Source organism: Talpa occidentalis, unplaced genomic scaffold (assembly GCF_014898055.3).
Source record: "Talpa occidentalis isolate TD23 unplaced genomic scaffold, MPIMG_talOcc4v2.1, whole genome shotgun sequence".
NCBI lineage: Eukaryota > Metazoa > Chordata > Mammalia > Eulipotyphla > Talpidae > Talpa > Talpa occidentalis.
The window spans coordinates 110,352,668-110,373,699 of NW_026555331.1; the positions used below are offsets into that span (position 1 = coordinate 110,352,668).

General features: G+C 35.7%; 1 protein-coding gene across 2 annotated transcripts in view; it reads left to right on the forward strand.

Annotated features, from left to right (window-relative positions):
• The first annotated feature begins 3,079 nt into the window (after positions 1–3,079).
• SEPTIN7 (septin 7) overlaps positions 3,080–21,032 on the forward strand; it is a 56,661-nt gene continuing 38,708 nt past the window's right edge. Inside the window, exons 1-2 of one of the 2 annotated variants that reach the window (XM_037510191.2) lie at positions 3,080–3,130; positions 4,433–4,535. In XM_037510191.2, the coding sequence (XP_037366088.2) occupies positions 4,526–4,535 (10 nt within the window). In that variant the 5' untranslated portion in view covers positions 3,080–3,130; positions 4,433–4,525. Of the gene's footprint in view, positions 3,694–4,432; positions 4,536–21,032 lie in introns of both variants that reach the window. The other variant, XM_037510204.2, reaches the window with a different exon arrangement.

Below are 21,032 nucleotides of genomic sequence, written 5' to 3' on the forward strand. Positions count from 1 at the left end.
GAATTGTTGCAGTTTGATTTTCTTAAATATGAATGTCGACATGATTATTGAACAATTTTCTTATGTAACTGAAGCTTGAAATTAATACTCTTAAGACCTAATGGTATTTTGGTAGAAATGTGACTAACTATACTTTTATCTGTATCCACAAGGTTATAAGTATCACAGAGATTATGTAGAGATTATGTTTCACATTGGCACTGTGAACATTTACTTGTGCAGGAAAAGAATCAGTGGGTGATTATATGTTCACAATTAAAGACTAGTTGATTTTAGGATTTGGGTTAAAAAAAAAGAGTCATAAGAAATGTGAAGTCTGTATGTTATCTTATTAGATATTCCCTAAGTTTGTTTTTGTCTTTGGATATGATTTCTTTCTGAGAAGAAATTTTCCTGAAAGTGTGTTTTAGTCATTCAGCTTTTTTGAATATCTTCTAGCAATATAGATAGAAATATTAGTGTGCTAGGAATAAAGATAATACAGATGACATGATTCTTTCCCTCTAGGAAATCAGTCATATTGGTAGACTGACAACGTTTTTGTTTGTTATATGCAAAGAATGAATTCTTAATCTAGTTACTCTTCCTTTTTTACATTAGTGAGATGGCTCTTATCCAAAGTTATCAGTAACCTCATTTTCAAGTTAAGTGAGTTAAGCCAGTCCTGGTTTTCCTTCCTCCTCACCAGCAGATCTTTCTCACTCTTTTCAGTAACCTTTAAGTAATGGCATGCTCCAGGGCTCTGTCTCGTTCCCCTCTTACCTATGCTTTCTTTGAGAATCTAGTCCTCTTCCAGTACAATCCATATGCTTATGATTCCTCAATCTTTGGCACTAGCCAACCCCAGGAACTCTGGATTCCTGTATTTAACCACTGAACATCTTTTCTTGAATAGCTAATAGTTACCTCAAGCTCAACATGTTTAAAGCTGTTTTTGATTTTTGATATGGCCCTCATCACCCAATTTTTCCCCACCATTGTTCTCTGTTTCCCTAGCCATTGAATTGCTCAAGTCAGAAACCTAGGAGTTATTTTTGGTCTCTTTCTTTCTCACATCACATCCAGTCTATCAGCAGTGTCCTTCAAAGCATATTCTGAATTTTTATTTGTCACTGTCCGTACCATCTAAATTCAGTATTTTCTTTCTTTTCATGGGCTCTTGTAGTATCTCTTTACTAGTTTTCTTATTTTCACTCCTCTTAGCAGTAAGAGCTATCTTTAAAACACAAATCAGGTCAGGTCACTTGCCTGTGTAAAAACCCTCCAGTGGCTTCCCATCATGCCTAAAATAACATCCAAACTTCTTACTTTGGCTGGGTCCCACATGATCTGGCCCCTGCCTGCCTCCCTGACCTGGTTTCTATCACTCATTCCCTGGTCCACTACCTCATTTCATTGTAGTTCACATACCTTCTTTTTGTTCCTGCGAATAACCAAGTTCATCTCTATTTTAGGGCCTACCCCTTTGCCTAGAATTTATACCCTCAACATACCACATGCCAAAGACTGTTCTAAGAATTGAGGATAAAGCAATGAATAAGACACAAGGACAGACTCTGAGGCATTTTTCTTATTTTTATATCTACTTTTTATATCTACTGAGTTTCTTGAATATGTTCCCTAAAATACTTTCTCTGAAACATCTTTATTTCCTCTTTTTTGATGTCACAGTTTACATAATTCATCTAATTTCTACCTTGAAGAAGTTGAATTCTAGTTGAAGGTTTGGTGGAGTGAAGATTGCAACAAGATGAGTAAAATGTATGTTAGATACTAATAAGTGCTAAGGAGAAAACAAAGCAGTGAAACACTGAGGTTTAGGACTAGTGCTATAATTTCAGGGTAGGGTATTCAGGACAGACCTCTGGGAAGGTGACATTTGAATAATCATTATCATCATCATCTTGTGTTCCAGGAAGAGAAACCACAAATACAAAAGTCATGAGGTGAGAGCATGTTTGGAGACTAGTTAATGGTCCAGTGTGGATGGAAGAGAAGTAAATAGGGAAGGATGAAAGATGAGGACTCTCTAAACTTCTGAGTGATAGTGAAGTCAGATCTCTTTAAGCCTTGTATAAAAGTTAGTGGTTCTCAGCTTGACCGTATGTTGGAATTACCTGAAGAGCTTTAAAAAATACTGATATGTGCATCAGTGACACTCCCAGAGATTGACTGAATCTGGGATATAAGGTATGCTATAAAAACTCCCCATCTGACTCTAAGATGCTTCTAATGTTGAGAACTAGTTCTTTGTTAGGATCTTTGTCTTTTTCTTTGTTGGGGGCGGGTGGCAGGAGAAATCATTGGAGTGTTTTGTCATATAAAATACATAATTTTGTGTTTAATTAGCTTTAAAAACTGAATTTTCATCAACTAAATCTAAGTATGACAACTGTAAGACTACAGTAATGCTCTGGTCTCAAATTACTTGAAGTAGGTTGTGCTGTAACTCATGTATTTGTGTCGACATAGAATAAAGATGGACACTTTTTATAGCTTCCTTTTTCTGTATCCATAAATCTGTATTTCTTCTGATTCTGAGCTTTTAGTTTAATAGAGCTTGAAATACAGTGCTGTATGAAGATTTTAGCTAAAATGTTTGCATTTGTCTGTCTAAACCTAGTGACTGACAAAGCAAAATTGTATGTAATTTTATTTTTCTTTTTGGGATGTAAAATGTCCCTTTATATCTTCTTGAAACATTGTAATTTACATTTTTTTTTTTACCAATTTCTTGTAAGACTTCAAGTGCTATGCATAGTAATTGGCCTTTATTATAAGACAGGAGGAGTTTTGTTCTATATATTGTCAGAAGATCTGTTGAAAATGGACTAAAACTCATTGAGCATAAATCCCACTGAAGAGATTTCTTTGACATGTGTAGAAAAATGTCTTTAATTTATTTGTAATTTGCCTTTAATTTGTTGAGGTACGTTTAAGTAACTTGTATTTTTCCCTCTTTTTTTTTTTTTTTTTTTTTTGCTGCGTTCCAATGGATTTGGCTCTCCTGTTTGGACTGAATGTGTAATGTACAATTCTTGGAATTCCTCGATTACTGTTCCTCTGTGGATCTGTTCTGTTGGAATCTGGAACACTGGAATGATGGAAATGTGTTCTTTACAAAGTAGCTGTGAGTATACTAGTTAATTTATACAGAAACATTTTTTCAGTCCAAGTTAACATAACTTTAACTTAACAGTTGGATGAAATATGAACCAAGGAAGCCTTACATTTAATATGTAGATTTTTTTAGCTCTACAAATAGTAAGGCTTTCAAATATTTGATTTTAAAATAGTATATTCTGATTAGTATCCTAATTAGTATTTTTAAAATTAGCTTTTCAATTTAATTGGCTTGCTTAATTTTTCAACATTTGGCCTAAAAATTAGTTTACATGAAGGAGAACAAAGGGTGAAAGGTTATGGATAGAATATTCAGTTACATATATAATACTAGTGAGGAATATAAACTTCTGTTTTTTGTTAAATCCAAATGTGTTGAACTGATGCTTTGATCTCATATGAGTTTTTTAATAATAATTTAAATGTGGCAAAAACTTATAAAAGAAATGTGTACCTCAGGAATATTTTGCCATTATAATGATGAATAAGACCCACTTCTAAGTAAAATTAACCAATAAGACTCTACTCACTCAGATGGTCTGAACTATGGACAGTTTTTCTCACCAATGGGTAAGTTAAAAATCAGACTTTTTACTACACCAATTTAGAAGTAAGTTTCTTTAAATTACTCATGAAACTACAGCTGAGGTTATTAAAGAATCTAAAACCAAACAGAAAACTGAATTATAATATGTTTTAAAACCTGGATAAATCTGATGTCCCCAGTGACAGGAGCAGCAGGATCTTATGAAACATTAAAATGACATAAATTGAACCTTGTACAACAACTTGAAAGATAGTGTTTACTAATTGATGTTGATTATAAGACTATTCAAGAATTTATGAAAAAATTGCATTAATAAACTTAGCATTTTGACTTCATAAAATGAAGACAATTTTTAAGACACTCACCTGTGGTAACTAGTGTGAGCAAAGAGATCAATTGAAAGCATTCTTAATAATTTAGGGGGATTTAAAATTTTTTTATTGTGAAAAATCATTTGTTTTTCTTAGTTGGTGGGTTAGAATGTTAGTGCTGTTAACTTATGTAAATTAAAATCTTTGCTCTGAGACTGGTGTCTTTAATTTTTGTTTTATTCCCTTGGTTTTTTGTAATAGGCCGTTATGCTGTTGACTCATGCTCATTTCAATACTTTAAAATACTTTAAATTATTGGCAATATTATAAAAGTAGTTTGATTTGTCATGAATTATATAGTTTTCTGAAATAGATTAATGAAGAGAATTTGAAATGTGTCAGAGAAGTTTTGTTGATAAGTGAGTAATTTGGCTCTTTTTATTTTTCTCAGCAACAGAAGAACCTTGAAGGCTATGTGGGATTTGCAAATCTCCCAAATCAAGTATACAGAAAATCAGTGAAGAGAGGGTTTGAATTCACACTTATGGTTGTGGGTAAGATGTGATTTCTCACTAAAATTGAATGTGTTCTAAGTTTTAAGCTGTTAACTCAATGAATTTATGACAACAGTAGTCAAATAATGGCAATGATCACTTGTCATATTTTCTCTTACTATATGAATAAATTTTAAAATTTAACTTGGCATAATGAGGTTTATATATGTTATTGTTTTTTGTTTGTTTTTTAATGGTTGCCTAGTTTTGGAAACTAAGTAAAAATTGAAAGCGGTGAAGGACAGGGGCAGAATAGGCATAAAGTTCTCTTCAACTGATAATGGTACAAAAGGAAATAGCATCTGGTGGTTACTTATTACTCCCATGTGTATTCTCTGGTTTATGTATTGTAGTGAATTCAAATCACATGATGGGATAGAGAATCATAATCATATAAATGATTACCATGGACATTCAGTCACTGGGTGTAAGCCCTGGAGTGAGTGAAATATAGTTCTTGTTCTCTAGTGTGTTTGATCCTGTGAACATCTTACCCTGCTTATTGTTGATGTTAAGAGATTTTCAAGAGTTATTTTGATTGTAGGTTGGTAACATTATTATGTATGAAGAAGCACTATATATAAAATGGTTATCTTCTAAATTATAATCTTAAGTGGTTATTATATTTTTATTTCTTATTGCTGACCTTAGAATCTAAATCCTGAGTATGATGCAACTTTATTGTAATTTTTACTGTTTCTCTGTAAGGTGAAAAGCAGGATAGTGAGCTGGCTATCCTTGACAAAGAAAATTGATTTGATGTTTGGGTTTTTGCATTGTTGCATTGCTGTACCCAATTCTAGTGGGTATCGAGGCTTTCCCACACCAACAAACAGTTCTTGGACTCCAGCAGGGTGTCCAAGAATTCTGTAATGACATTATCTATATACCTGGAGATAGCATCAAGTTATATAGTTCAGGGCTCACTCAGTTTCCCAAGGTTGCCATCTGTTTCAAGTGCTGGTATCAAACCCAGGCTGTTACCTGTGTTTCTGACCAGTCACTGGCTGTGATGTGGGGGTTCTCTTAAACCCCACCTCAGACTTCAGGTACTCATCATGAGCCTAAATTATTATCTGTACTTCTTACCTATCGCTATTAATCAGAACATCCCAAGACACCTTCCTCAGATTTCTCTTAATTTGATAAAATGACACACAGAATTTAGGAAATCTTTTTAGTCACTACATCATCAATTCTTGTACAAAGGATACTACAGGATATGAATCAACAGCCTGATAAAGAGAAACATAGCATGGGGTCCCAGAACAAAGGAGCTACTTTTCTCATGAACTTGGGATATGGCAGAGCAGCACCTGGAAGCACTCTGAATCCAAACCTGGAAGCTCTTTGAAGCCTCTTCTTAATGTGCTTTTATGGTACTTCATTACTTAGGAATTCTTGATTAGATCATTGGCCATTGGTCATTGAGCTCCACCTCTAGCCTTTTTTCCATCCCAGAAAGCCATAGAAATCTTCTAGACATGTTTGTTTTCTAGCAGCCAGCCCCAATTTTTGTTTTCCAAAAGTCACCTTTGTTAATACAGACTTCTACAAATAATAAGATACCCATCTAAACTTTATAGCTGTAAGGGCAGGACAGGACACATGCAGACTGGGTAAAGGAGGAGTCAGAGTCCTCAGTGGCTTTTTGCAGGTCTTTTATTGGGGTTCACCAGGCATATGGCAGGCAGGGGTGCTGGGGGCCCGGGAGGCTGGCAGGCCTCCCAGCCCCCAGCAAATCCTCACTCTATCTGGGCTCTCTGGTGATCTCGGCTTCTCTTCGGCTTCTGCTGCTGCTTTCTCGGCTTCTCTTTCGGCTTCTTCTCAGCTTCATTCTGGCATCCCGGTGACGCCGCCCTTAAAAGCACAGTCTTAGCTCAGCTGAATCCTATCTACCTATGCCCACACCCTATTCCAGGTGCCCGCCATCAGGCATGCATTCAGGACAAGGATCCATCATCTATCCTGATGGCAGAAGGGCAGAAAAGCCTGACATTTTCTTTACCCTACAATAGCTCTGAAACTTTCTCTGGAACTGAGGACAAGATTCCAAATATTATGACAAAAGATTTTCAGCCCTTACCACTCAGGAAATTCCAAGGGTTTTGGTGTGCTGTGAGACTGGGAATGTGGAATTATTGCAACTTTTATGTAGTTATTAATGTTTGCTAATTACATTCAACTGAATTTTTAATTTTAGTGTTGTATTAGTTTAGCTATGAAGTACTCCTTAATCAAAGGGAGGACTATTTTATTAGTTGACCAGAATATTTTTACCTCAGTGAGTTTGTGGCTGTTTGAAAATATCCTCACTGTAATAGTTCACATAGTTAATATATGGCAGAAAGTCCACAAAGTTAATACCTGGTAGGTTTGGTTATTTGTCTGTTTATAGTTGGGTAGGTATATACCTAACCTGCAAATCCCTGCTCTAGAGATGAAGTGGGGTTGGATTGATAGATAAAGCATGCATAACTTACCTTTTCTTCTGTAGGTTGTTAACTTCATCACTATATGTGAAGGCATGCTACGTCTTATCTGTATGTATATATTAGTGATCTTAAATGACATTGTAGACATAGAACATCATTTTTTAATTTATAAGAAAGGTGCATTAGAAGAACTATAATGATTAAAAAAATCTTTAAATAATTTGTATGTATATTCAATGGTTTTTGTGTGAAGTGTTCTAAAGAGATGTCCATTAAGCCTGTTTGGTCTAGCCCCTCTGTAGGGTAAGTGAAAAAGTATCAGGCTTTTCTGCCCTCCCGCCATTAGGATTGATGATGGATCCCTGTGGTCCTGAATGCATGCCTGATGGTGGGCACCTGGAGTAGGGTGTGGGCATGCATAAGTGGGTACACCTGGTCTAAGACTGGGCCTATAAGGGCGGCGTCATGGGGATGCCAGAAGAGCAGAGAAGCAGAGCAGAGAGCAGAAGAGAACGAAAGAGCAAAAGGAGCAGAGAAAAAAAGGCTATGAGAAAACGCTGGAGAGTCTAGATAGAGTGAAGACTGGCTGGGGGCTTCCAGCCCCTCAGTACCCCTTCCTGCTATGTACCTGGTAAATCTTAATAAAAGCCTGCAAAAGCCACTGAGGGCTCCAGGACTCCTTTACCCTGTCTGCTCGGATCATGGAAAACCTGCTCTGGCCCTGTGTCATCCTGCCCCTTACACCGTCATTTAAGGCTCTCTCTTTTTTATTCACAATTTTGTTGGTCTGTCCATAGTTAAAAGTGGAGGCCTTTTATAGTTCCTTTGTATATAAGGCACATTGAAGATTGTTTACCTCTGTTTTCACTGAACCTCAGCTGGGGTCATTTGAATGATTGGGTGTGGTTGGAACAGCCAAAAACAAAACAAAAAACAACTGGCATTTTAATAATCAGATCTTGATTTTTAGAAGAAATGTGCATTCACAAAATGTATCTTGAATTCTTACTAGTTTTTGTGGTCAGTCTGTGAACTGCAGCTTTTGTTTTTTTCCTTGTTAAGATTCATTTGAGGATAAAGGAGAATGGGTGTTTATATCCTCACTGTGTTTATATCCTCACTGTTTCCCCCACTGTGCTTTGAATATTAGTTTAATTAGCTATGTTTGTATAGACTTGCTGAAGGCAGGGATTAAATCTTTTCACCTATATAGTTGCAGTATTTGATGCAGTCATTTTTGAAGTACTTGTCTCATGCATTGATGTTTTTCAGTCTTTAGGCTGAGTCTTTAGAGTATTGCTTATGAAACAGAAAGCTAAAACTACTCCTGATGAGCCAAGTCCTCATTTTTGAAATTTAAGCTCAGACTAATGTTGACTCTTATGACAATTCTTGGTTCAAGACATGAATTGCTAGAAACTGAGAATCTATATTTAATGTTTGATTTCTTTATGAAATCCTTTGTCCTTTGCTGGAAAGCCTTTATCCTTTATCCAATAACCTTGCTTCATAAGCAGTATTTTTTGAGTACTTGAGTGAGAACGTCAAAAACCACGTACTGATGTATTCCCTTATTTTCTTAAAGGAGTTTATATGACAAAATATATATAAGAAGATATGTGACATTTTCAGGAAGTAAAAAGAAGTCAGTAGAGTCATATAGAAATTAAGAACCATAGAAGTTTAAGAGTATGGGAGAGGTTGTCTCTGGTTGTAGATTATTATTACCTGATTTGAAGAAGAGGTATAGGGCAGCCTTTTGAAGAGGAGAACTGGGATAAACATTGAGGGGGTAGTCTAATTGGGAAAATAGCCAACAACTCTGTAACTTATGAGGGAACTTGACTACCTTCTGTGTATCATAATGTGTTTTTGAATAAGACTTTAGGAGAAAGTTTAGGAGGTTTTTAGTGATATTCAGATGACTGTTAGAGTTGTCATCCCTCTCATTTTCTTGTTGGGGTTTGAATTGCTGTAATAACATCCAGTTACTTGAAGAAATTGCAAGGTAATAGCTGCTCATTTTGTATATAAGCTATCATGCATTTAGTGGTATTATATTTAATTATGAAGTTAAGTTGGATACTTGAAATGCTTCAAGTAATATTTTAAAATTTTCGCCCCTGCCTCTTAAATAAAAATAATTAAACTAATGAAGATTGCACAAATTTCTGAATATAGAAACCACTGAATAATACACTTTAAAATGGTGAAATTTATGTTATGTGCATTTTATCTTTTTTTTAAGATTTATTTATTTTTGCAAGAACCGGAGTACAGGCCAGATGTGTGGGAGGGTGAGAGGATTCACCAGAGCAGGGAACAGAACAGGCTGACTGACAAAATACGCTGCTGAGGGGAGCAGCGGGCGCGACAGGAGGGGTCTGCAGCGCCATGTGGAACCCTCGCCAGCTGGCCGGGATCGAACCGGCATTGCAGAGGCTGCGGGCAGCTTCGCAACCCAGCTCTCAACCACTCAACCACTGAGTGACTGGGGAGGCCCTGCTTCTCTTTTACTCTCTTTTTCGCTCTCGTTCTCTCTGCTTCTCTGCTCTTGTTCTTCTGGCGTCCCTGTGATGCCGCCCTTATAAGCTCAGTCTCTCAGCCCAGGTGTACCCACTTACTCACGCCCACACCCCACTTCAGGTGCCTGCCTTGAGGCATGCATTCAGGACTGTAGGGATCCATCATCAATCCTAATGGCGGGAGGGTAGAAAAGCCTGATACTTTTTATTTACCCTACACCACTATTTCAATTTCTGTATTCCTTTTAGGCTTTTCATAGGCATTAAAAAGCAAGTGCTTTAGTGTAATGATAAAGTTAATATGTTTTATTGTAGAAATTAGATGAGAAAGCAAAATTCAGTGGCAGTTTTTCAGCATAGAAACAATTCTTGTTTGTATCTATAATGTTCTGCTACTGCTTTTTTAAATTTAGCAATAAATTGTGTTTATCTTTTGATGGTACTCTGATGATATAGCTATGATCCAATCTTAGATTTCAATGCTTGTGTAGATTGGATATATCATAATTTATTTTGTTGTTCAACATCAGAATAGTTAACAATAAACATAGTAATAATTATAACTTCTTGCATATTTTAATGGGATAAAATGTGGAAGTTTGAATTGCTTTTTTTTTTAAGGTTTATGCTTTTTTTAAGAAAATATTTATGTATAAAAGAACTGGGACACAGGCCAGAGGTGGGGGGCGGTGAGAGGATTCACCACAGACAGAGTGGGGAACAGAACAGGCAGATTGACTGAAATACACTGCTGAGAGGAGCAGCGGGCAAGTCAGGAGAGGTCTGCTTGCACCATGTGGGTAGCTCCCTGGCCGGGGATCGAACTTGTGCTTCAGTGGCTGCGGATAGCGTCATAGGTTGCGCCTTAACCCCTTGCACCACTTCGGATGCCTGGTCTGTGCATTGTTTTAAGGATTTTTAATGCATAATACTGAATTTCCCTAAAGGAGATTGTATACCATTTTGCACACCCATCAATTATTGACAATCCCCTTTTCTTTGCACATTGTCAATACAGGATATTAAAGTCTTTCTTTGCCAATTTAATGCCTAAAAATTGGTATGTTATTTTCATCTGTATTTTATAGTTGTTGGTTAACTACTTTTATGTTTTAAATGGTTGTAAGTCTTCCAAAACCATTTATTATAAGCTAAATTTTAAAAAAATCTATGTGCTTACTTGATTTTTCTTTCCCAATCTTTTGTTCAGTTCATATTATAATTCTTCATATATAAATACTGCTTTATTACAATTATAAATTATAGTAATTATGTTGTTACTTGTGTAGGAAGATTACTGGAGTTTGTTAATTTAGGGAGGTAGGCAAATAAAACTATATAAAGTAATTACAGATTGTGTTATTTTCTGAGAAGGAAATAAACATGGTGGAATCTATTTGAAATCATCAGGGAAGACTTGTCTGAAAAGGAAATTTTTTCATAGTCATACCTGAAGTACATGAAAATTAAGAAATACAAAAAAAGGTAAAGAAAAATAAAAATGACATAGCAGCAAGAGATAATTATCATCAACATTTTACTGTATTCTCAATTTTTCACTTTGATAGATGCATAATACTTCCATCTGTGGGTATCTCAAATTTTAGCCATTGCTTTCACAGTTGATATTTGAATGATTTGCTTTGTTTGATTTCATAATAATACTGCAGTAAAATTTTTGCAAAATGTTTGGTCAACATTTGAACTATGATGTTTAATGGTTCCATAGTTCTCATATGTGACTGTGAATGACTGTAATAATGTATTTCCCCACTAAAGAACATTAAATTTATATTTACCCCTACCCTTGTTATAGACAACATGGCAATGAAGATCTTTAGATACATAGGCCATATGTTTTTTGTGTTGGGGAGCAGAAGGCGATATCATTATCATTTATTTGGTTATAGTCCCTGAAGTCGAATTACTATAGCAGAGAGTTTGAACAATTTTGGTTCATGACACATACTGACAGATTGGTTTATAAAATGTTTCTGCTATTAAATATTATACTTTTAAGAAAAAGAAAATACTTTTCCCTGAATTTGACATTTATGGTATATTTGAAGATAAGGGTATTCATTCCGTGAATGCCTTAACTGTTTAGATGCTTGAGGGAAGAATGTAATGTAAGGACAATATAAGGAAATAATCGAGGAGGTAAAAAATGTGAATAACTACACCATGAATCATTATGGTGATAAGTAGCATAAGAAAATGGAGAAAACACATGCTTGTGGAATTTAGAGAAACAAGACTTTATAGCTAAGATGCATAATACTATATTAAATCATACACTATAATTCCTGGAGAAATCGTGTTAGATTTTTCCATGAAGTAGTGCATGCTTTTTTCAGTATATTCGTGTTTTATACACTTAATTCTTTATTTAATTTCAGTCATTCATGAAACAATTTAATTCAAATATTTCCAACTTTTTTTCCTGATACATTTCAGATGCATGCCCCTTCCCCCATCCATGCTCCCTAAATACTTGTATATTTCCCATCCTCAAGGATATTCTCCTACATAACCATAAGGTAACATCAGAATCAGAAATTACAAATATATACATACAAACATACAGACATACATATACACTTACCTCTATGTTACATCTGTATCTATCTATATATATTAAAACCTGTTAAGTTTCAACTGAAGTTTATCTCCAGTTTCAGTTCACCACAGGGGTCATTTTACTTTTCATCTTTTTTATAGTTGTAATGCTCTGTAAAAAATGATTATCCTTAATATGTTTATTTGATCAATTCTCTTATATGTAACTAATCTGCCATATCCCCTCCCTCCCATCTGTAATGCTGTGGTGCTGCTCCCAAGTGTTTGGACATCCCTCTTCCAGGCCACTTTTCTCATGCAAATGTCTTATCTCTAATCCCCACAGTTTGAACTCCCATGCCCCTAGACTTCCTTAACTTGTGTGCTCTGGAAGGCAGCTCTGGACCGCTGTGGTTCTCCCTGCAGAATGGACACTTGCCTTTCTCAACCCCAGATAATGATTTTGGCACTGAATTTTCAGGAAGGAAATTGGAAGTGAAAGAGTTGTAATAATTTTGAAGGGTTTAAAAACTTGTAACTATTTACTGTATTGAGAAGAATTTTGTTTTGATGCTTATGTAAAAAAAGCAATTTTGTGATTTTGGGCTACTGTAGAAAAAGTGACTAATGGTAATAAATCTGGAAATTTTTATTTTGGAAATTAAAGTTATTTGCATGTATTTCAGATGTTTCATTGGTTTGTTACTGTAACAAACTGAGTTTGGAGAACTCAAAGATGCCCTCAAAATTACTAAAAATTGAGACAAAATGTTAGTATTTAGTAAGAAAAAAGTTTTAGCTTTTGGGGCTACTATTCTTGCATTGATTAGAAGGCATAAGTAAACATGATAAATACAAGGTAATTTTGCAGCATGATTGTGGTTCATTCTAAAGTTTTTATGACAGAAGACTATAAATTGTTTATTATGTTACAGGTGTTCGTAATTACAGTAATAACAAAGGAGGAGATCTTCCATAGCATTTTTGCCAATGTTCCTGAGAATAAATTTTAATTAGAATCAGTAATTTAGCTAACATATGCCCATCAGCAGTAAAGTGCTAGAAATTAGAACTAAGCTGAGGGTATAAAAATTAAAACTGGCACTTCAGACCAAAAAGGAATTTCCAGGGAAAGTCATATTACTAATTACAATTTGATAAATGCTTTAGTAGTATGCATTAAAGGTGCCAGGTAAAGAGGTAGGGCACTTAGTGTTTGGACTTAATGGAGATAACAACTTATTTGTCTGATAGGGTAGCCCTGACACTATTATATCTAACTTTCAGATTTCAGATTTATTTTGTCAGTTTTGCAAAAGAGCATAGTCATATTTTTTTAAAATTTATTTTTGGCATACCTTGAAAATCAGTCCTCTATTTTTATACAAGAACCAGGGTACAGGCCAGATGTGTGGGAGGGTGAGAGGATTTGCCGGAGACAGAGTGGGGAACAAAACAGGCAGTCTAAAGAAATATGCTGCTGAGGGGAGCAGTGGGCACAACAGGAGAGGTCTGCCTTGCCATGTGGGATTCTCGCCGGCTGGCAGGGATCGAACCCGCGCTGCAGAGGCTGTGGACAGCTTCACAGTTCAGCACTCAACCGCCTGCGCCACCAGGGAGGTCCTAGTCCTCTATATTTAAACTAACTTAAATCTGCCTTGTAATACTAAGTGCAGCAGCAGTTACAGTAAAAATCAACCAAGCACATCGATTTTTTTAAAAATTTAGCTTATAGGGCCTTCCTGGTAGCACAAAGGGTTAAGCACCGCACTATGAAGCAATCTGCACCTCTGCAGCACACGTTCAATCCCCTGCCTGCCAGAGAGAAACCCACATGGCGAAGCAGACCTCTCTTGTCTCGCCCGCTGCTCCCCTTAGCAATGTATTTTGTCAGTCTGCCTGTTCTGTTCCCTACTCTGTCTCTGGTGAATCCTCTCACCCCCCGCATCTCTGGCCTGTACTCCAGCTCTTGTCAGCATAAATAAATAAATCTTTAAAAAACAATTTAGCTTATAATAGTTTTGGAAGATATTCTTATAACCATTTAAAACATAAAAGTAGTTAACCAACAACTATAAAATACAGGTGAAAATAAGATACCAATTCTTAGACATTAAATTGGCAGATTAGCCTAGGTTGAAACTCTTAATTTTCTGCAAAAGTGAGCTTTATGACCTTGGACAGAGCATTTTGAATCTGAATTTCCTTACCACAACAAACATTTACCTAGTCTTTCTAATTTCCCTAGCCAGGCACTGCATTGAGATTTAAAAAAAAAAAAAGCTACACCTGTTACGAATCTGAGTGTGGATTGTGGTGGATAGAGACACTTAAGACAGAAAAACTGTACTGTTAACTACCCCTACCTTAGCCTGGACTTGAGATAATTGTGCAGGAGTATACCTTGTATATAAACTGTTTATAAAATAATGTGACTAGTAATCTGTAAACTAAAGATGTTAAAACATATCTAGGGCCTCTCATGGTGGCGCAGGCGGTTGTGAAGCTGTCCGCAGCCTCTGCAGCCTGGGTTTTATCCCTGCCGACCCGGCAAGGGTCCCACATGGTGTGGCAGAACTCTCCTGTCGGGCCCGCTGCTCCCCTCAGCAGTGTATTTCGTCAGTCCGCCTGTTCTATTCCCTGCTCTGTCTCTGGTGAATCTCTCACCCTCCCTCACATCTGGCCTGTACCCCGGTTCTTGTGTAAATGAATAAATAAATCTTAAAAAATAAATAAATAAATAAAATGTATCTATTAGTACATTTTTATGACTTGGTTTTGAGATTCAAATACCAGGAATGAAGAAGATAGAAAGATCAGGGATGGTTATGAATATGATATTACAGCATGTGTATATGCAAATTTAAGTTCTTGATTAATCCTTACGTTGAACTATTTGATTGAATTCCTTTATGATTATAAACATTCTGGGCATACATGTTTTGTTTTGTTTTTTAAAGATTTATTTATTCATATATACAAGAACCGGGACACAGGTCAGATGCACGGGAGGTTGAGAGGATTCACCAGAGACAGAGCGGGGAACAGAACAGGCAGACTGAGTGAAATACACTATTGAAGGGAGCAGCGGGCGAGACAGGAGAGGTCTGCCACGCCATGTGGGATTCTTGCCCGGGCGGCTGGGATCGAACCCGCGCTGCAGAGGCTGCGGACAGCTTCACAGCACTGCGCTCAACCGCCTGCACCACCAGGGGAGGCCCCAGGGCAAACATGTTATCCTCTTTTCAGTTCAGTATAGGTTGCTGGGCAAAACTTTTCTGGTGAAAATCAGATTTAACTAATTTGAAAGAAGCTTGAGAATTTCTTTTCCCATTATAAACAAGTTTTAGCTGGTAGTTGGTGTTTTGTTGAAAACTGAGTTTTATATTCTGTGCATTTCTAAGAAAGATGAAATTTAAGTATTTTGCCCAAGTTACTTTTTTGACATTACTAGTTAGTTTTAAGGGTATGCGTGCTTTGTAGTTTATACAATATTAATACTGTCCCTTGCAAACATTTTGAGTATCTTATTTTCCCTTGAGTAATGTCAGGTACTTAGTATTCGTGATACACGGAACCTTAGAAATAGTTTTTATTAAAGACTGACAGTAAGATTTTAATTTTGAGTCTGAAATTATTCATTTAGGTTGGTGTTTGCTTTTGTTGTTGAATCATGTTTTAATAAAGTCAGAATTAATGTAATTTTATCGTTCACAGTAGTATTTCTTGGTTCAAACCATCATTATAGGTAATTTTGGTCTTAAAAAGAAACTTCATCAAATTTTAGCCATCTGAAAGTCCAAATAGGGCCTCCCCGGTGGCGCAGCAGTTGAGCGCCAGGTTGTGAAGCTGCCCGCAGCCTCTGCAGCGCCGGTTCGATCCCCGGCTGCTCCCCCCCCCCCCCACCGCAGGAGGGTCCCACATGGCGCGCAGACCTCTCCTGCCGCCCGCTGCTCCCCTCAGCAGTGTACTTCGGTCCTTCTGCCTGCTCTGCTCCCCGCTCTGTCTCTGGTGAATTCTCTCATCCTCCCGCGCTTCTGACTGTACCCAGTGCATGTATAAACAAAACAAATAAATAAAATAAATAAAACATGCCTCTATAAAAAAAAAACCTATTAAAAGTCCAAATAAGTAAAGAAATTAAGTGAACTACATTTAGATTAATGTAAGTCATTGTTTCCTTGACATCTTTAATCAAAATCTCCTGGACTCCCTCTTGGAGATACTCATTCCCGGCAATGTGGGACTCTGCATTTTGACGAAAACTTACTCTCCATTCTGAAGTTTAAGAACAATACTCTATGCTTTAATGTTCAGAGAAAGGAATCAATTATATGTTTTTTGAAATGTTACATTTTTGTTAACATGCTTTGTGATATGACAAAGATAAGATATATAGTTTTAAGATATTCTTCCTGTAAAATCTTTTTGTTACAAAATGGCTTCCTTTAAATGTTATAAAGAAACACAATACAGGATATTTTTAAGAAAAGAGAGATACCCCCATTGTATAAATATTTTTATTTTCTGTGTTCCATAAATAGCTATAATACCATATTCAATTTTACATACTTCCACTAGTGCCATGGCAAACATTTTCCTATGTGAAATGGGTTTTTTAAAACTAATTTTCAGTGATTAATATTATTTTCATGAGTATATCATAGTATATTTAGTCTATCTCCATTGTAATGCCTGAAGGGTTACCCCCAACTCCTCATTATTTAACTGTTAAAAGTAATATTGCAGTGCTTTTCTCTGTTTGATTCCCAGAAGTAGAAGACAGTGGTAAAAACTGTGAACTGAAAATGTTATATACCAGTTTGTACAGTTACCACAGATGTGTATATGCCCTATGTTTATCTCACCCTTGATGTTGTTGAGTAGAAATCTACTTAAAATGCCAAATTAACTTAAATGATGTTGCTAAGTTAGTATTATAGGTTCCACATTTTAATTTGTATGCCTTTGATTACTGATTAAATTTTTTTTTTAGCTTTTAACTAAGCAAGCCCACACCACTAATGACAACTTTTTTGTTGTTTTATGCATTGTGAATGTTATGACCATATACTCATGTTTTTTGTTTTTTTAATCATGGGACAGATTCATAGCCACCACTATGATTCATATAACCCCTTGCTGCTCCTTAATGTTAAATTATAAATTTCCAGAACTTGTAAGGCTCTGTAAACCATCTAGTCCAAATAGTATGCCTACTTTGACTTTGAAAGCACCACCTTGTAGAAAGTGCTCCCTGCTAGAGAATAAATTGATGCTTTGCTTTCTCTGTTCTATCCACTAGATAATTTGGAGTAAAATAATCTCTTTCACATGGTCCTCCTGTTACCTCTTTTATTTACCCCTTAGTGTGGTGATTGGCCTTAAACTACCTTGGCCTCTAGTTTCATTGGGCCTTCTACTCTGATATTTCCACAAAATCTTTACTTTTTCTGATTCACACATTCCAAAACTAGCCCCATTTCACTCCACGTGAAAACCCTTATTTCCTCAGTGAATGTTGGTCACAACTAGAAATTAGAAAGTCTTTTTCCCCTCAAGCTATGAAAGACTAATAGGATTCGCAAGAATATTTTAAGAGGAAGTGTTAATTGAATAATCAGACTTTCAGACTATAATTTGAGAATTTAAAGGAAATATTGAGATAAACACTATTTGACTATTAATTTCAGCACTTTTTCACTTTAGAAGAAGAATTTACAGAAACTTGATGTACAATTTAGGAGTGGTTGCAGACACTAGCCAAAATGAGGCAATACATTTTATTTTTTAATTTTTTTTTCTAGAAAAGAAAAATACTGGATGGTCTCACTTATAGGAGGAATGTAGCGGATCCAAATAAGGGATCAGGAAAAAAAAATGTAGCTATAATAAAGTAAGAATCAAAATCAATAGACAACTATAAACGAGACATTCTGCAGGTGGTGAGAAGGGAGTAGGATCAAAACAGGGGTGGAGGGCCTCCCTGGTGGCCCAGGCGGTTGAGCACAGCACTGTAAAACTATCTGCAGCCTCTGCAGCACGGGTTCGATCCCGGCCGTCCCGGGAGATACCCACATGGTGCAGCAGACCTCTCCTGTCTCACCCACTGCTCCCCTCAGCAATGTATTTCAGTCAATCTGCCTGTTCTGTTCCCCACTGTGTCTCTGGTGAATTCTCTCACTCTCCTGCACATCTGGCCTGTACCCCGGTCCTTGTACACATGAATAAATAAATCTTTTTTTTAAAAAAAAAAAGTGGGTGGGAAGAGCACAAGGGACAGTGGTGATGATTCATGGGTGAATGGGTGGTGGGCATTTCATGGGGACTGTAACCGAGATAAAAATGCATACATTGTACAAAATATATAAAATAATAATTAAAAAAAGGAGACAATACATTTTAAACACAAAATTTGGTAATCCATTTTTGAATAATTAGTCATGAAAAAAATTTCAAGTAGGCTTTTTGGTTTTTCTTGTAACATGAGAATTAAAAACAAAAAAAAAATGTAGTTACCTACTTTAACTGGGCTTTTCTTTGCTATAGCTAGAAATACAAACATCCTCTTTACAGCCTCCCAGCTTTACATAAATAGCAAGTGAAAGCTTTTTGACTTGGTGAATGAGGTAATTATTGAGTGGTTGGTTGGAATGTTTGCTATTAGCTGCACAGAATTATTAACTACTTAGTCCTGGTGGTTAATTACTGTAATTAAAATAAGTAAACCTTGTTTAGATAATTGCTGAACCTGTTTAGCTTGCATTTTAGGATTAGCATGTGTATCAGTTTGTAAGTCAAAGGACCTTATTAGATTTTGAGGAGGTTGAAATAGTGTTATAGCAAATCCCAGATTACATGTATGGAATACCTTGGAAACAAACTATAATCTATACTGTTGTCGATAGATTAAAATTTTGACTTATTAATATGAACTGCTTTTATTAAAGTCCAGTACAATGCCATCTAGTCCCTTGGTAACTTTTTTATAACCTCTTATTTGATATTGTTGATCAGTTTTTCCCTGAAATTCTTTCTCATTTTTTGGGCTATTGCCTCCTGGTTTATCTGGTTGTTTAGGATCCTTTCCTATTGGTCATCTTTAAATGTTGGTGTAATATGGCATTTACCCTATCTCATTTTCTACTTATCTAGAGTTTCTTAATTTCATCTGCCTTTCAAATCATTTTGGGAAGAGTCTTCAAAATATATTTGGATATATTTTCAAAGCCTCATTGAAATGTGATCTTTCCAGGCTGGTGTGATTTCTCAGTTCTTCGAAATACTGATGCTCTTGGATATCTCTCATAATCCTGATCATATTCTGCATTGTATTAATGGTTATTTGTATTTCTTGCCTTTCCTACCATACTTAAGTTTTTTAAAGCAAGCACTGCACTTTATCTTTGCATTCCCATTAATTTTTTAGTACAAAATGATCATCTGCAGACTCTCAGATACTATTCTAATCCCTGAAAATCTAGCTATGAACGAAGTATGGTCCCTGCCATTTACTAATACCACTCAAGAATACTTTTTAAATTATGAAAATAATACAGGCTTAGTGAAGGAAATTTATAGCAGTCGGGGATGTGAAAATCTAGGGGAAAAAACTTAACTACAGCTCTCCTATTCCATAGTAGGCATTATTAACATTTTAATGGGTTGCTTTTCAGAATTTGTTTTTTTATCACAAAACTTTTATTTTGTCCTGTTTCCTCCTCCTCCCCCACCCCTCACCACCACCATACAAAAGGAGAAAAATTTAAGTTATCAAATAAGGTATAAACTTAAGTTTGTTTGTATAGTGTTAATTTTTGAATATGATTATACCTTTACACTTACCATTCAAAAAAGTTTCATAAGTATCCAAATTTTCCACTGAAGCATCTAAGTGAAAATATTGTAGATGCTTCTGATTATGCCCATATGTTTGGGTTTTATTCTAGTCCCCCCACCCCTTTTTTGAAGGCATAAAGTTAAAGCAGAAGGAGGTAGGTATGGAGGACCTATAACTTATTTTCCTGAGACTTAGAAATTTCTGGAGTTTTTACATCTAGAAAAAAGTGGTATCCCCCCACTCAAAGGGAGTAGGCCATACTATCCGGAATAGATCTTACCATTCTTGAAAGCCAATATAGAAAGAATTCAGCCTAATATAGAAATAGTAAGGTTAATGCTGTGACATCAGCTATTTGGACTTAAGATGCCTATTAAACTAATTGAATTATTAATAACTGAATTCTTTAACCCTGTACCATATTAATTGATATAACTTGTAGTTTATTTTAATCTTGCATTATGTATACATTGGGACTGTTTGTAGTTTGGTAAAAAATAACTATATGTTAGGTATGGTATACTAGATTCAGCACGAAGAGTGAAAGAAGAGTACATGATATTAGAAACTGTCTTAGCTTCCTGAAGCAGAGTACTGTAAAAAATAGTTACTTGTAATTTTTTTGTGTCTGGTTTATGAAATGGTACCCTTCTACTTAGAATGATTGGTGTATGGGTGAATAAATTGTTAGGTATTTTTGGGGGGGCTTAGCCTTATACTAAAATACATGATGATTAATATTTCTTTGTGTCAGTGAATTTCTACATTTTACAGCTGCATGATTTACTGCTTTGTCATTAATTATGTGTTATAAATGCTTATACTTATTTTACATTTTACTGAAGCAGCAATATATAATCTAACTTTGGTCTTTCGTAATGTATTACTATATTGTCAGATATATTACTTATAAAGAATGTAGAATTACAAAACTCAAAAAAGAACCCTTGCTAATAATGAGTCTAATTTATTAAGAGCATGAGGAACATGTTCTAACAGGGACAACTAAGTTTTAAAAGAACTGATTTCTTCATACTGTATTTCCTGTCATTTCCATGAAGCAGGTTTGATTATAGCATTGTTTGAATATTTAAGGTCAATAAAATGACTGAGTTTAACATATCTTTTCTGTCCTTAT